A 16,542-nucleotide genomic window follows, 5' to 3' on the forward strand; every position below is an offset into this window, starting at 1 on the left:
GTCATTAAAATGAAACACATGTCAACAAAGCTGTCCTTTCTTATGGCTTGTATACATCCCGAGTTCCCTCACTGGTGGGTTAATGCTTTCTATGAACATATAAAAGGAGAAGTAAGGCTTTCACTTATTCAAAAGGATTATATTGCCTATAATTTTAGGCATCTCTTTTACTGCCAGCTGGGAATGGCTCCAGGAGGAGAATTTGATATATTTTAAATACAACATAATTATTCTCATGTGATGTTAAAGTGCTACAGAAATGAGGTGCCATTAGTGGAATATCTTTCCCTTTATGTGGGGAGTAAAACTCTTGAAAGGATTAAGAATTTTTATCTTATCTGCAAGTAAAACTTACTATAAAATCCCTGCTTTCTAAGGGCCTAGACCAGGGATGTCAAACTTTTACATTATGGGCCATATTTCAAGTGGGCCAGACCATCTAAACTCCCCTTTCTGTCAGTGTAAAGAATTTTAACTACACATTAGAGTACTGTTTTTAGTAGTAAGTTCAAATTAATGAAATAAATCTGTCAGTGGGACTCTTTGGACTTAATTTGTAAGAAATAAATGTGTAAAATTACAAACAAACAAACTGTTGCCTCATTGCCTAGACTGTCCTGTAATAAACAAATTCGGGTACAAGTTAATCTTGGTTTTATCTGCCCATGCGTTTCCTGGTACATTGTTCCAAAACCTCTGCATTTCCATTCATGAAGGTGTGGCTTGAATTTAGACCTTGACAATGATACACTTACCTGCTTGAGAGCGTTCCTGACTTGGTTTGATGGTATGAAGGTGTTTTTCTGAAGCATGGAAACAATTCTGTCATCATGCACTTAAATTTTCTTGTGTGGTCTTTCCAGCCTCCTTCACCTGTACTGACATCTCCTTGGTCCCCATATTTAAAATTAAAGCCAAAGCTGTAAAATATAAATTTCACACACTGAATCAGGTTCACACAATGTTTGCTTCATTTGTGATGAAATAAGAGGGACCAGGTTTAACCTGGCCATGAAAATAATTGTCAGTCAACTGTCCAATTAATTGTTATCCTCAAATTTGGGAAAACGGGGGACTGTGTATAAAAAGTATTGTAATTTCTAACCAGTTAATGCAACACTTCAGATAAATATCTTGAATTAAAGTCTAAAATCCAATCCCATATTGATTGATTTAAAATCCACCGTGGTGGGGTACAGAGGGGAAACTATAAAAAATACAGTTAGTTTGTTGGACAAAGATGCAACACATATTAATGGAGACAGCTACAATAACTCATACAGTAGCCTACAATTTATTATTGTTCATATTGTAGCTACATACCTACCACATAGTACCCACTTTGTATTACTAGTACATATACTTTACACGCTACATGACATACTGTATTGACTCATTGTTTATGTGCATTACTCGTTCATTGGACTGAATATTACATAATGTAAACTGCTTGATTATTTGTACTGTAAACACACATGTATCCTGTACTATTACACTTTCTCTTTATCAGTGTTTTGCTCATTTGTGCAATAATCCGTGTTTAGAAGACCTACATTCACTTGAGTACTGCTTGCACTATGTAGTTTTATGAACAGCATTTTGCTAGGCTCTCGCTGCACGATGACAACAGAGTTTAATGTGATTTAATCTAATCCAATATCATTCAAAAGCAATCTGTGGCAATCAATTCTTTGGCTGCGCAGTTACATCAAATGCAATGGCGATGTAAGAGCTTTGCATAAGTAGTATTTTTGTAACTGTGCTGATTTGCTTATTCACAGAGGCAAGCCTGCTGGTGGAAAGGGCAGAGAAATGAACAGACCAGAAACGCTGGATCAACAGTTTGAGGCTCCTGTTTATTCTTTATAAAACAGCACTTCTCAAGTTAAAGCCACCATGCACCTGCAAGAGATGACTGCATTAGCTGGGACTACTTGCATGCATTTGCTCGCCTTTGGAACAAGCTGTGTACAAAAAGCACCAAAGAAGAGGGGAAGTGCAATAATAACTGCTTTTTTAAAAACAATTTAAACAGTTCCCTCCTCTTGTGGAAAGAGACAGAAATGGAAAGTGCAAAATGATGGTCAAAAATCACAAATATTCAATATCATATTCAATTTGGAAATGTTTGGCCCTTTACTATGTGGATTTGTATCATTAAGAGTAATATGGTATCACTGTGAGAATAAAGCATCACTGTACAGCTTTTTGGAGATTTTTTTTTTTTGGAATAGTTATTAAAGTGCATACTGCTGCATAGTTACAGGAGCCATCTTCATGTTATCATGCACGTTATCATATTTAGAGATGTAGGGCATAGCTACAAATAATCATCGTCCTTTAATCCACTACCTGATTTACTCTGAGCTGGCTGGAGCAGCCCCTGCTTGGCCCCACAAAGACAAACTAAAATATAATAAATCCACTGAGTGGTCCAGCTTTTTATTTCTCAGTACAACTTGCTGATTTGCTAAAGATTAAATGTTTAACTTGCTGCATGCAAACAAGAATGTAAGAATCAAGCCCATATTGATTATTTTTCTTTCGCAGTAAAAGTCAGTCATATGAAATGGTAGTTTTGAGCTGAACTGGGAGCCAGGTAACTCCAAGTTTTACCTCACACAGCTTAACAAATATTTAAACAGTCTTTTTATAGAACAAATTAATGTGAAGCAGTTTAAACATTAATTTAACTTACAGCTATTTTACCAGTGGGGCTTTTGAATAGGGTGGGGTGTCACAATGTTATTTCTCTGCTGACAGTATAGACCATTACCCGTCACTTAAAACATCACAAGATCATTTGAGGGGAAAGCATGACTAACAATATCATATGTTACATGATAATAATCCGTCTAAGTGTTGCAGCCCTCGGAAAAATGAAACACTTGTACAAAAATTCAGGATGACAGCTGTGCTACAGTTTTCTGCTCATTTCTCCTGCTTTTTTGTTCTATTCATACATTTTGCTTGCCATTAGTTTCACGTATGTCTCCAATTAAATTACTAGCATGTTTAAATGTCTTTAAAGAGACAGAATTATCTTGTTTATGCTGTGGACTGTATTATCGCTTAAACTCACTGATTTTTGACATGATTAAAATTTTACATTAGCGCTCACAACATAATGAAAGCAGTTTATTTGGTCAATCAACAGTTATCAGCATTCTAATACTGTCTTTCGTTTGGAATTTTTTATGGAGAGTATATATATATATATATATATATTTTTTTTTTTTTTTTTCATATTCCATGTGGTCTATTATTTAGTACTCAGATCAACAAAGTATAGCATATTTCCATAAAAGAACAAACAAGTGAATCTCCCATTACATACAGCCTCCATGCTGTGCTGTGTAGAGCAAAAAACTGTTTACTCTCCCCTCAAAGCCTCCCAAGAAATGCTAGTTCATGTTAAAATATGAAGCCAATCTACAAACAAGCTGGAATGTTTTAAAGTCAATGAGTGAAAACAAAGAAAACCTCACAGGAACCTGAATAAATGTATACGCTTTAAAGCTAGCATTTTAGGAAACTATTTCAAGATACACTGCAGAAACCCTGTCTTAGCAACATACGGCCAACGAAGATGCATTAAGCTTGAAGTAGAAAATAAAAGTGTTTTTAGGTTTAAGGTAAACTTTGACTTGTCTATTAAGACCAATTGTAAACTTGTAAAGTGATGGCAGTGTCAATTTAAGACATAAAATACAGTTTACGTCCCTGCCTTAGAGAATAACAGAACCGTTAACAGGCAGAATATTGTGCATAATAGAGATGCTGGTGAAGTGGCATCATCTCGCTACCCCGTGTCAGTGTTGTTGAGTTTGGGTGGCATGATAAGGCTTTGGGTGCTGACTGTGTGTTTGCTGTGGGCGCCGTTTGCTTTGCATTATGAAGAGAGTGTGGAGGTCTTTTAACGGGTTTTCTTGTGCTCCACCATGCTTGTCCCTCTCGACTTGTTCAGCATCACAGTGGCCTGAAAGGAGAAAGAACAGGAGAGAGAGAGCTGATATGAGTGCTTGCAGTGTTCACTGACTTCAGTTCTGGTTGCTGTATCCATCACCGTTTTTAAACTCTGCCAGCGATGGCACGGTTGAGGAACTTGTAAGGAAAGTGAACTCAAGATTCAAGAATGGACTTCAGACAGCCTCTGAGGGCTGGAACACTTTCATTTTCTGTTTCAGTCCTTTTTCATGTTGGATACATACATCATACATTTTTATTTCTATCTGTTCTTAATAATCACCATTGTTCAACAAAAAATATTTGTGAAAGCATTACAATAATCCACAAAGAGCACCATCAAACTGGCCTTCAGTAGTTCATTGTTGAGGCTTCGTGGGTCAGACATTTATTGCATGGTCATGGTTCAGTCTCACCTCTCTTATCAGCTCAGTTACAAGAAGTAACAGTCGAGCCACTTTCAGAAAACAAGCCCTGATAAGTCTGCTGTATGTAGGCCATCAAGCTCCAACACAGTCTGCAAATAACTGGTAAAAACTGGCATGTGTTATACAGTTGGACCACAATGTGATAACAAATATACTCCTTCAGCTTCAGCTGCTCGTCAGATGGCTCAGCAGCTTCAGACATGTCCGCCCCACACAGCAGCTCAGTGTTGGACTGCTCCAAGATGAGCTCTATAGACTCTAGCAGCTCAGGCCCAGCCACACCCAAACACACAGACAAATTAACCGTGTACACTTATATAAACAAACATGCAGGCCAATCATTCACACACGCACGCACACGCACGCACGCACACACACACACACACGCGCGCATCCCCCCTCTAGAGTGCGGGTGAACGGATGCACCCTCTGAAACAACATCCCACCCCTACACCGGGTAGGGTGCAGGAAACAGGGGTGTAGCACCCCGTCCACTCCCCTCCCACATTGGTGTCCCCAGTGTTAGACTTTCTGACATTCATGTCCACGTCATGCTGGTCTGCTGTGGTAAAGGCGTGAACGCAGCGCTGTCCATAGACTAGTAGATCTAACTCACCTATGGCCATGAGGGTAGGGACGGAAAGAATGAGATCACAGATATGAGCAGCGGAAATTAGCTTCCTCTGGAGCAGGGGTATCAACATAAGGCCTGGGGGCCAGAACTGGGCAGGCAAAGTCTCATGTCTAGCCCGCTGATGGCTTTGAAACAACTAAAGGATAGCATTAATTTTCATAAATTTCGCAGCTTTTCCAACTGATAAGGGACCTTCCCCACTGCCATGTCTTGGCAGAGAGCTACTAGAACTTTTGTAATTTTACAGATTACATGTGTACATATAGTTACACACGTAATCTGTAAATATACATTTTTATTTATTCATACTGACAGATTACTTTCATTTACTGCAGCAGCAATTTCGGGTATCTGACTAGGATGCACCCCAGGTGAGGTATTCTGAAAGGAGACCATGTAGCTGACCTAGGATGACCTATAAAAAAAATTGGCTCGAAGTCCCTCAGAAGAGCCACAGGCGAGAGTCCAGTGGGCTGGATATCCACTTCATGCTGCCACCAGCCAGGTGAATGAAGGCAAGAAAATGGGAAGGGTTTAAACTTCTCCTCTCACAATTCCTGCCTGGTGAACAACCAAAGCCAACGATGTTAATGTCTTCGTGGAGAAACCAGAAAACACATGCAGCTATCTCCATAGGTCAGTCACATTTGTGTGCAGTTTGTATCAACTACAAACAATTTTGCTTTCTCACGTGGTTAAAAATAAGAAATAGTAATTTTTTTCTAATTTATCAGCCCTAAGTTAAGAAATGTGACCACAGGAGAAGTTTAGAGGGCAAGGAAAAAAAATTCACAGCTTTTTGGTGATTATCAAGTAATGAATCAGAGTCGTTTAAACACAGTTTAACAACTTGAGGCGGTCAGCTTTCTAGCAGCCCACATAATTAACCTGTGTGGTCCCATATTCTTTTTGAAGGAATTTATAATTTTTGCACAAAAAATGATGCCTGATGTTTCTGATTCTGTCATTTTTAAAATGCATTGAATGTTTTTCCTTTCTTCACCACCTCCTTATCGATTTTCTGATTAAAATCAATTCTCGCTTGAATAACATGATATCGATTTATTAAAATCCAACTTTTAAATATAAATTTATTTTGCCAGAAACACCAGAATCTCAGGTTAAACCTCACAAAATCTCAACAACCACCAAACAACTTAAACAGTAAAAGAGAGCAGGTACAAGGATTCTGCACAAAGACGTAAACACAAAGCGCGGACCCACCGATGCATCAGAATCAGTGAGATGTGGCTTTCTCACGCCGCTGAGGCTGAAAGCCGACTGCTCACGGATTCTGATGCGTTGGCGGGTCCGCACTTTGTGTTTACCATTTTTTCGCGCTAGATTCTGAAGCTGCAGGTTGTCTCAAAACCAGCAGCAAAAGAAGACCTAAACTAAGCTTCACATTTCGCTTTACATAAACATCGTCATGAATTCCCTCTTACTTTTGCTTCCACCATGATAAAAATCACACTTCCTGCACAGCTCTCTCTCTCTCTCAGTGTTCTTCAGGAACAGTTTCCCATCTAAAAATCTGTTTTCTGCATTATTCACTTGCTTATTACGCACCAGTCTACTGTTGTTTACAGCACTGTCGCTGTTTGTTTGTTTGTTTGTTTTAATTTAAATGATTTCCAACAAGAAAGCCTAATTTCTGCTGTTCAATACTGAAGAAAGTTAAACTTTTTAAAGTTATGCGAAATTGCAAAATGCTTAGCTGAGCCTCTAATTAAACCTCTGCAAACCTTTGCTCTGCTTCACTTCAGCAGCATCAGGTAATGTTTGTGTGTTGATTCATGGTTTTCTTCCGTTTTTTGTTCTACTGCCGAATATTTTTACGGTGGTAAAAAGCCAGGCAAGGAAAATCCCCTTTGGGGTTGTGTCAGGAAGGGTCTCCAGCATAAAAACCTGACAAATCAAACATGCAGCGCTACCCGTACAGACCCCCTTGTTAATAAGCAAACAGCTGAAAGTAACTTCTACTTTTACAGGCATTTCAAACTTTCAGACTTCACGTTACCAACACTTTCCAAGATCCGCTTAGTGAGGGAGCTCCACTTAGTGTCCTCGTTGCTAAAGTTTTTCAAGTTTACTCTGAAAAGGTTTGAACGCACTTTATTCAGGCTCAGGAAAACTCCTCGGGCACAACCGCTTTAACTAGTTTGTGAACTTTCCCCAGATCCCTGAAGCATTTAAGCTTAACATAGGACAAAGCTATCTGCTCAGACACTTAAACCTCTAAACTAGCACTAAAGTGGAAATTCACACTATTCAAATGTGTTGTATAAGCCGTTTTTATTTAGAGAACCAGACTTTTTATTTTTAATCCTGGTGGTTTTGTTGCTCTCTACAACAAGCACTCCCTCTAGTGGCTGTAACTGGTGCATTACACTAAAACAGAATCCAGCAATGAAAGCTTTGAGACACAAATGCCTCTCTCCCTTTATTCTCACCTGCTCCAGAACGACGCCGGCAGCCTGGTCGATGGCTCCTCCCACATTTCGGTACCGACCCGAGTAGCGGATAAAGGCCCACGTCAGCATGGCCACCATGACCGCACCAAGAGTGCAGTCGCAAAACATGGCGAAGGTGGACAGGCCGATAAAAAGAAGCAAACCAGAGAGCACGTAGAGGAGGCACACCAGGACAAAGAGCACAGCAGGAGTCCGGAAGGCGCTGAAGAGGTTTTTGGACTTTGAATACAAAGAGAAAGAGCAAGTGATCAGGAACAAAACTGAAATTAAATCATGTTTGACCACGTTTTACCTTCATTAATTGATTTTTATACTTAGATAATAAAAGAGGGTAAAACAAACCACTCTTTACCTCGTTGTGCTTCAGGTATGACTCCCACATTTCCAATAGCTCCTTTTCCAGTTTCACCTGGTAACGGTTACAAAACTCCTGCCCGCCCATCTTCTTGGTGGATGCAAAGACGTGAAGAGCCTCCCGGAAGAAAAACTGATGTTTCTCTTCCAGGGAATCTGGAGAAACATAAGGCAGGTCTCCTCCACACACCTTAGTAAAAGCACAGAATCATAAAGAGGGAGGGTGTTTCAAATTCAACATTACAGATGATATATGTAACCCCCTTTACTCTGTAGATTACTGAGGCAACAAGCACTTTAAAGTAGTGACTAATGGGAATGATAATAATCAGGGATCACCACAGAGATTAACATGAACTCACCTTCTCCATGTTCCTGTAATACTGGTCTTTGGCTGACGCCACAGCTGCCAAGTTATTGGCCTCTGCTGTGGCCTGGTGAGACAGACACACACATGGTAAAGATGATAAAGAGTGACCTACTCAAGAGCAACACTAAGTGCCTGGTCAAACTGGCGTAAACAGTATACGTACCATGAGCATAGTCTTTGGCTGCGGTAGGTCTTCTCCCTGATAAATCTTGATATAAACCTGGTGACACAAAACAGAAAGGACTGTTCAGACACAGATATGGAGAACCCTGAGTAGAGAAATCCATGACAGCAGCTGTCTAGAGAGACAATCATCTACTTTGTAAGAGCTTACCCAGGAACCATATAATCCACTCACACACACATCTGTTCCACAGATACCGGCAAGATGGAGGTACACTTTTTCTTCTTCTTAGCATAATATAACCATAACTTGAAATAGATTAGACCTTCTTTTGTGCCTGTGAGATAAGCCACAGATGCTGACCGTGTTGGTGTAAATGTAACATACAAGGAAAAAGTTTAATAAAACTTAATTTGAGCTTTTTTAAATATCCTGGTGGCTCTTGAAATCACAATTATGGTTTTCTCCCCCCAGTGGGGACAGGCTCCAGCACCCTCGCAACCCTGAACTGGGTAACTGGAATAAGATGGGTGGGTGGACTTCCTTACTACTTACTTCCTTACATACTTGATCTTGGTAGCTTGAAACCTGTCCAGAGCCATTGTTGAGATTCCTGCTAACTGGCAAGACATGTTTCTATTTCTACAACTGCAAAGCAGAAGGAAAGTTTCTAGAAGTAGACGAGCTGTTTGAACCGTAAAATCATAGACTAATATTTAGTTACAAAAAACATGAGGATTTTGTGCCTTTTCACTGTGATCTATAAACAGTAATAGACACAGGATGGCAGTAGACTCAAAACATCTGGCAAATTTTAAAGGAAGTGGGCTAAGACATGTTTTCCATTCCCCCCATTGTTTCTTTTTTAAACCCTGTCTCTAGCTCAGGTGAACAGCTTCAAAATGAGCTTCTTTATACTCAGAGAAAAAGAAAACTTCAGAGCAGGTAAAGTAAAGGAAATATTTAACATTTCTAGCCAATGAACTAAAAAAAAGGGGGCCTGTAAATATCTGATTGTGATCTCACCTTGAAAAACTCGAGCAGGCCGCTGCATGTGACTTTGTTTCCATTTATTTCTTTCTCCACCAGACGGTCTGGATGCAGCAGTTTGGGAATCAAAATCTTCAGCTGGTCTCTGAACTCAGGACCAACATCTGACAATAAATAACAATAAATTAAGAACAAAAATCTAAACTCAGGAGTGCACTCTGCTGAAGGCCATCCAACTAAAAATATCACAAAAACCCGAAGACCTTACCGCAGAGCTGTCCCTTAAAGGCAGGACTGGTGGCAACTTTTAAACCAGGGTGAGGTAAGAGGAAGCAGGATATGCTGGTGAAGCATGAACGAATGTGCTCCCTGACTGTTTGCAGCTCCTCGTGTTGAGCCTCCTTAACCTAAAAAAAAAAACAACCAACCAAGCAAACAAAGAAATAAAAAACAAACAAACAAGCACTGCTGAAACTCATCATTTCAGATCAGTTACATAAATATTCACAGCCACAGTGCATTCATGATACTCTGCCAAATCATCAACACGTGGCTGGTACCTGTAACCGTTTATCCAGGAATTGATTCCCGCCTTTGAACCCGTAGCTGTACTCGTAGGGAAAGCTCCAGTCCCTGATCAGAAACATCAAAGACTGCAGGAGGAGAGAGAACGTGTTAGAGAACAAGAGAACAAAAAAACCCCCACAGATCACTGAATGTCGTTGTTTCTCATACCTGAAAGGGCTTCTGAAAGATCTCATCCATGGCGAGACGACCATACTCTGTGAACAGCTACAAGGATAAAGAGGAGGAGGCGATGCCCATAATGGAAAATTAACAGTGAAATTAAAAAATGTGGCACGTGACTTATGTTAGGCAGTGAAATTACTTCCATTAGATGCAGAAAAACTTCAAGTATGAAATAAAACGCATGAGCATAACAGAGTACACCAAACAAAACTGTTTAAAAGTCGATTCCTTAAAGTAGCTGCTGTGAATGAATGAATACAATATCAGAGCCAGCACCACGAGGAAAGTATTATGTGTGAGAGTCTAAGTCTAAATAGTAACTAGATTTAATCGTTTGGAGCTTAAAATCTTTGGTGGGATTTTCCAAACACCAATCCAAACTGACCTGCAACTGCTGCAGGTCGTCCTCCTGGATGTTCTGTGAGAGATTGTAGAGCTAAACAAGACAAAAACATGTTGGCACACTTTACAACAGTATCAAGAAAATACTGATTTAGTGATGCTCGGAGCAGATCGTCACCTGTATGGAGCTGGTCATAGTGCTGAGGGCAAAGATGGTGGCACAGTCCTTCACAGTGGACTGGTCGTCAAACGCTCCCTGAGTGTCCATCAACACCACAGCCACCTGCAGCAGCAGAGAGGGAGAAGATGGGGTAAATGTAGGAATCACGTGCTATGACATGTGCTCAGATTTCAGATTTTAGACTGGCTCCAGTTTCGCTCTGAAACCTCAACAAGCTCAGTGCAGTGGCATATGAAGCAGTTCTCCACCAGCTGCTGGTACAGCTTGCAGCGGTTCAGAGAGCAGAACTACCATCGCAGTTCAAGACAGTGGCGTTAGAGGGCATCTGACTGCAAGATAAGAGACTCTGCATGATATTGAGGACCTGGGCAGTGAGCCAGACAGGAGTGAAACATAGAATGAAAAGGTTTTGGACAAGCTAGTTAGCAGTAATAATAATTTACAAATAATATTGAGGGGATCTTTCACAGTAACCTGACCAAATATGGCGATGGATGAGAAATTAGACATAAAAAAAATATACTTTAACATTCCTTAGTGGACCTAGGCAGCTTGGCAAAGTTAACTCTATGTGAGCGAAACACTAAATACAAGGAGGCACAATACTCCAAACAGTAATGTGTATTAATGAGTCACTGCATCTGAACCACTGCCCAACCTTGCTTTCATTCATTCAACTTTTATACTGATCTGAGGTGTGGCAGAGAAACTGAAATATGCAGAACATGCATGCAGAAATGAGGAATGCAAGGAATTTAGAAACAAAACATGATTATAGACTCTATAATGATTATAGACATATAGAGCTTACAGATGGCTGACCTCTAACCTTGAGGTCAAGGTCATCAAGGTTGTGATTGGGTATAAAAAGTCCATCTTAGCTGCTTTCAGAAAAAGCAGCTAAAGACGCCTGTAGGCAGATGAACCGCTTGGTCTAAATTTAGAAGATTGCTTTTAAACTTTGCTGGAGGCTGACAGAAACCAGCTCATCTCTTTGTAGCAGTGACATTTGCAGCATGCAGGGATCTGTCCACTGCACTTATAAACCTTTGTTATATAAAATACAAACCTACAAAATGTGCTTTATTCTTATACAGCTAGAGTAATAAAGTCATAAGCACAGACTAAAGGTTAGAGGAAAGGCTGAGACCAGAAATTACTGTGGCACTGAAAATCTAAAACAATGAATGAACATCAACTCAATATTTCAATATGAATTCCATTAGTAAATCTGAGTGCTTACATGTTTACTCTCTTAAAACAAATAATCACACATAAATGTTCAAGTACCTCTTCACCATCGCTCTTTTGGACAAGGAAAACTTCGCTCCACAGCTGGATGCCTGATGTTTCCGGTTCTGACCCTCCTCTCCAAGAAAACCCGGTCAGAGGCTCGTCATCGTTACCCATCCATTTCTCCTCGTCCTGATACAGAAATGCAAACTTCACTTTTAAACCCCCATCACAGCAAAGCCGAGGCCTTCAGGTAAAGCTTCGGTGCTATTCACTCAGCCATAACCTAAATTATGAATGGAGATCCCAATTGTTTTGAATAATTTACATAACAAATAAGTACCCAGTGGAGTGTAAAGTGTTCAGTGACTGAAAGATGTCATAATAGTCATGTTGTGAGGCCAGACAGTGGCACTATGGTAAAAGTAATGAATAAAAGTAATAAAGTTAAGAGAGGGCATTCACAGACTCTAGTCCTTAGTGGTCATGGCAAAATTCTCATTTACTCCTAGTCAGTAAACTAGTTAGTTCACATGTTAGTTAGTCCTCATGCAATCCACACACCAGGACTAATTCTGCAGGTTATCACACTTTGAGGACAAAAATCAGTCTCTAGCATCCTGCTCTGAAGCTTAGTGAGAGTCCAGCATCTGATACTGTAAGTGCACTTCAGCTGATCTCTGAAGTGAACTTCAGCTGATCTTACAGAGATATGGTGATGAGACACGCTGAAGGATCAGGTTACAGCACAACTCACCTGTCTGTGCATGTATCGAAGCATGAAGTCGAGCACAAAGCTCTTCCCCTTCCTGAAGGCTCCGGCCACTGACACCACCACAACACGTTTGTCTCGGACCTTGGGGTTCAGCAGGATCTGACTCAAAGCATTGATCTCCAAGGTGAAAGAGTGATCGTCCTTACAGACATTGACAATCTGAACTGGGCCTGGTTCGCTCCCCATTATTCTTGATGTTCTGGTCCCTGTGCGAGATCACAAACAAAGAAACACCAAAATAAAATCAACACTAATTATTAATTTTTTTATAATTGAATGTTTTTCTTTTTTTCTTGAAAAAAAGAAAAAACAAGTTTATACTATGCCATTCTCGAACAGTAAATCAGAGAAAAACTCATGAAGCAACAGATGAAATTCACCTGTGACACTGCCACATGCAATATGACACGATACACTCCAACATATTGGGCAATAGATTGGTGCATCTTAGCTGAACATTATTATATAGCAACAATCATACTACTTGGAACATTAAATTGTTCTTGGTATTTCAGAAACTGCTGATCTACTGGGATTTTCCCACATAACCATCTGTAGGGTTTGCAGAAGATGATATGAAGGATCTTCAGGAAAAAGAGAAACTATTCAGTAAGCAGCAATGTGCTTGGTGAGGCTGGAGCAGAAAAACAAGACTGTCTGGAGATGACAGGAAGACATTAGTAATAGGCATTTGTTACGACAAAGGTATGCAGAGGAGCATCTATAAATTTATCTTGTCATCCTGCCATCACCCCAACCGGTTGCGGCAGATAAATAGGAAACAGGGGCTACAATTCACAGAGGCTCAAGAATCTTGCCGGGGCTGATGACGAGTCTCGATTTCTGCAGCAAAATTTGGATTGAAGGATCAGAATTTGGCATAAACACCAATAAAGCACAGATCCATTAACAGTTCCAGCTAGTGGCAGTGATGTAATGTTGTGGGGGATATCTTCTTGGCATAGCTGAGCACTGTTTAAATGCCACAGCCTTCCTGAGTGTTGTTGCTGACTATGTCCATCCCTTTATGACCACAGTGCAGTGCATCTTCTGATGGCCACCTCCAGCAGGATAATGCAGCATGTCACAATGCTCAAATGATCTCAAAGAAGTTTTCTAAACATGAAAATGAGTCCATATTTGGCATCTACACCATATTGAAGCCAACAGAGCACCTTTAGGATGAAACAGGAGATTCGCATTATGGATGTGCAGCCAACAAATCTGCAGTAACCGTGTGATGCCATCATGTCAACATGGACCAAAATCTCTGAGGAATGTTTCGAGTACCTTGATATGCCACAAAGATTTAAGACAGCTCTGAGACCAAAAAGTAGGTCCAACTCAGTAATAAAATGGTCAGTGAGGGTAGTAATAAACTGATTTTTAAATTCTGGGCCTCTGTATGTTTTTTGTTTTATTTTTAAATCTTCTCCTTTTTGACAGGAAAGTGGTTCAATTGTCTTTACAAATAAATAATACCTCAACTGTATTAAAGCCTTTCAGTTCTTTGTTGCACTCGTCTTGTAGAGTTTGCCCACAAAAACCTGATATACCGAGTTACAAAATCAGCCAACATATTTGTGCAATACTGATACAATCCTATGACATTTGTGCTAACAAACTAGAGAAGCTAACGAGAAAATATCTCCTATGTCTGCCTATCACCAGAAAAGAAATCATTCAAAAATGTGTTCAAGTTGGTCATGAGAAAACTATTAGGAAAGCTTCATTTATCATTAGTTAGAATTATGATGACAACAGACTTCTCCAGCTTCACTAAGACTTTACTTGTGCTTCCTGGGCTTGCTGACAGAAATCAGGCATGCACTGGTCCCTCCATCAGGGACAATATCAGGCTCTGTGTGAAGCGGACGGAGGGCTCCTCTTATGGGTGTCACGTTGCTTTGCCTGAAGCATGCTTTCCCTGCTACTCTGATGGTTTCAATACACTCCACTGTCGCTGATTTTGCGGGGTGGATGTCTTCTCCCGCGATGAGTAAGACAGGGAGGTGTCTGGATACAAGTTCATAATGCCCAGAAAGCAGGCTGCTTTCGGTTAAAGCTCACTACCTCAAAGGTGTGGCGGTGAGGAGCAGCATACCAACCATTTCTCAGCAGTGACTTTGTTCATACGCCTCGATGCTAACAAGCAGAAAAAAAATATGCAGTTCAGACAAAATCTGCTTGCACTTTGCAATCTAAACACGAGATAAACTAAGTTTACGAGACTGATCTATGACGAAGCTACATGATATTAGCGCTAAACTGACAACACTGCGAAGAGCACAGCTAAGCCGAACTGTACTGACATCGACGTGAACTTCACCGAAAAGCTAAATAACAAACTACAGCTCACAACCACTGAGCTAACATACAAGTTAACGGATGCAGCTAAATTCTTGTGTGGCTACAAGCTTTCAAACACCAGCAAAACGATGACATACGTTACCGTTGTTAGCTAAAAAAGTGGTAAAACATCTGAAACTAGCTTTTAAAAACGCTTCTGCGTTCCTTAGCTCCTGTTTAGTGATTTAATGTTACCTTTGGTGTCTCCAAACAGCTTCAGCACAGTCTTCTGAGAGTCGCCAAACCAGAGAAACGTAACTTTTTACACTGGCATGAAAATAACCATGAGAACTTTTTTCCATCAACAAACTTCCACACACTTCCTGCCTCCAGCCTGCGAAACGCCACACGGGAAATGTAGTGTTAAAACAAGTTTCCCTGCCGGCGCTCCAGTGTCTCTGTGAACTACACGTCCCAATCAGCCAAATATCCAACAGCTCTGGGAAATGTAGTTTTTACCTTCAAGTTACGAATACGGAACTACCAGACAGGTAATGTAAAACAGTGCCGGGTGTTTTGCGTTTATACAAATGATAGCCTAAGGATTTGCGCAGAGGAAACCGAACATACATAGCAGGTTTCCAAAGGGGTTTGTTTTGTTTTGTTTGCGTTGTTTTTCATTGTCATATATGTGTGTCTGCGTTAAGTAAGCCGTGGCTTTTGCGCCCTCTCACGGTGCAGCCGATCACTGTTTCTAAAGCCACCAGATAAAGCTCATCACACAGAGACACCGAAACTTATCCAGCAGCATTTTAAAGCAAACCTGAAGCCGATAGACTCAGAAAATTAACATTTAGAGCTAACAAGATTATTATTTTTAAACAAACAGTCAAACTAACTAGAAAAGAAACAAAAACCAACCACAACGACATACAGAGGGAATCGTTCCTTCCTCATACCTGTAGTTACTTTGTTTTTTACTTGCTAAGCTGCCTACTGATTTATAATCACATTTGTATTCACTGGGCTCTTTTATTTTAATTCTCCTGTTTATTCTATTTATGGATTTTTCTAGCTATTAACCCATAGCCCATTTGGGCTTTAAAATATGGACTACTGGACCCTTTATGTTATAATTTTCAGTTAAAAACAAATATTGAACTTTTAAAAAATTCGATTTGTACAGTTCAGGCATCAAAAGTGTTTCAGTCGTGGATCCTTGGTGCATCTCACCAATACCCGAAGTAGACAATTTAATAAATGATAGCATACTTCATTACTAAATACTTATTCAGTTTCCGATAAAACGTAATTTATATCAATTTAAGAAAATTTTGAAATCTAACTTTTCAAGAGTCGCACGTTTTCGTCAGTAATTTCTGTATTTATTTTAAAATCTTTGCTTTTATATAATAATTCAAGCTATTACAAAGGCAATAGTGGTAGTATTAGTGTTTTCTCAGAAAAAACCCAGATGGCATGTAATGGACTGAAAGTCAAGGATAAACGTAGTTTTTAAAAATAAAGGAACCTTTCATTTGTCCTCTTCTGGTAAATTGGGTAACATGGTTGCATTAGTTACAGTGACACATTCAATCTAATCAGAAAAGTCAAGAAAAATGCAAAAATGTC

The 16,542-nt window shown here is 40.0% G+C and overlaps 1 protein-coding gene across 1 annotated transcript; it reads right to left on the reverse strand.

Annotated features, from left to right (window-relative positions):
• Positions 1–1,837: 1,837 nt before the first annotated feature.
• On the reverse strand, positions 1,838–15,325 carry atl3 (atlastin 3). The gene is made up of 14 exons (XM_004545889.5): positions 15,166–15,325; positions 12,604–12,827; positions 11,904–12,038; positions 10,611–10,715; positions 10,476–10,526; positions 10,076–10,132; positions 9,901–9,993; positions 9,609–9,747; positions 9,377–9,504; positions 8,390–8,446; positions 8,219–8,290; positions 7,855–8,046; positions 7,482–7,721; positions 1,838–3,979 (listed from the first exon to the last, which is right to left on the reverse strand). The coding sequence occupies exons 2-14, from the start codon at positions 12,805–12,807 to the stop codon at positions 3,917–3,919; spliced, it is 1,536 nt and encodes a 511-aa protein (XP_004545946.2). The 5' UTR covers positions 12,808–12,827; positions 15,166–15,325; the 3' UTR covers positions 1,838–3,916.
• Positions 15,326–16,542: the final 1,217 nt, after the last annotated feature.

The sequence above is a fragment of the Maylandia zebra genome, linkage group LG2 (assembly GCF_041146795.1).
Source record: "Maylandia zebra isolate NMK-2024a linkage group LG2, Mzebra_GT3a, whole genome shotgun sequence".
Taxonomy (NCBI): domain Eukaryota; kingdom Metazoa; phylum Chordata; class Actinopteri; order Cichliformes; family Cichlidae; genus Maylandia; species Maylandia zebra.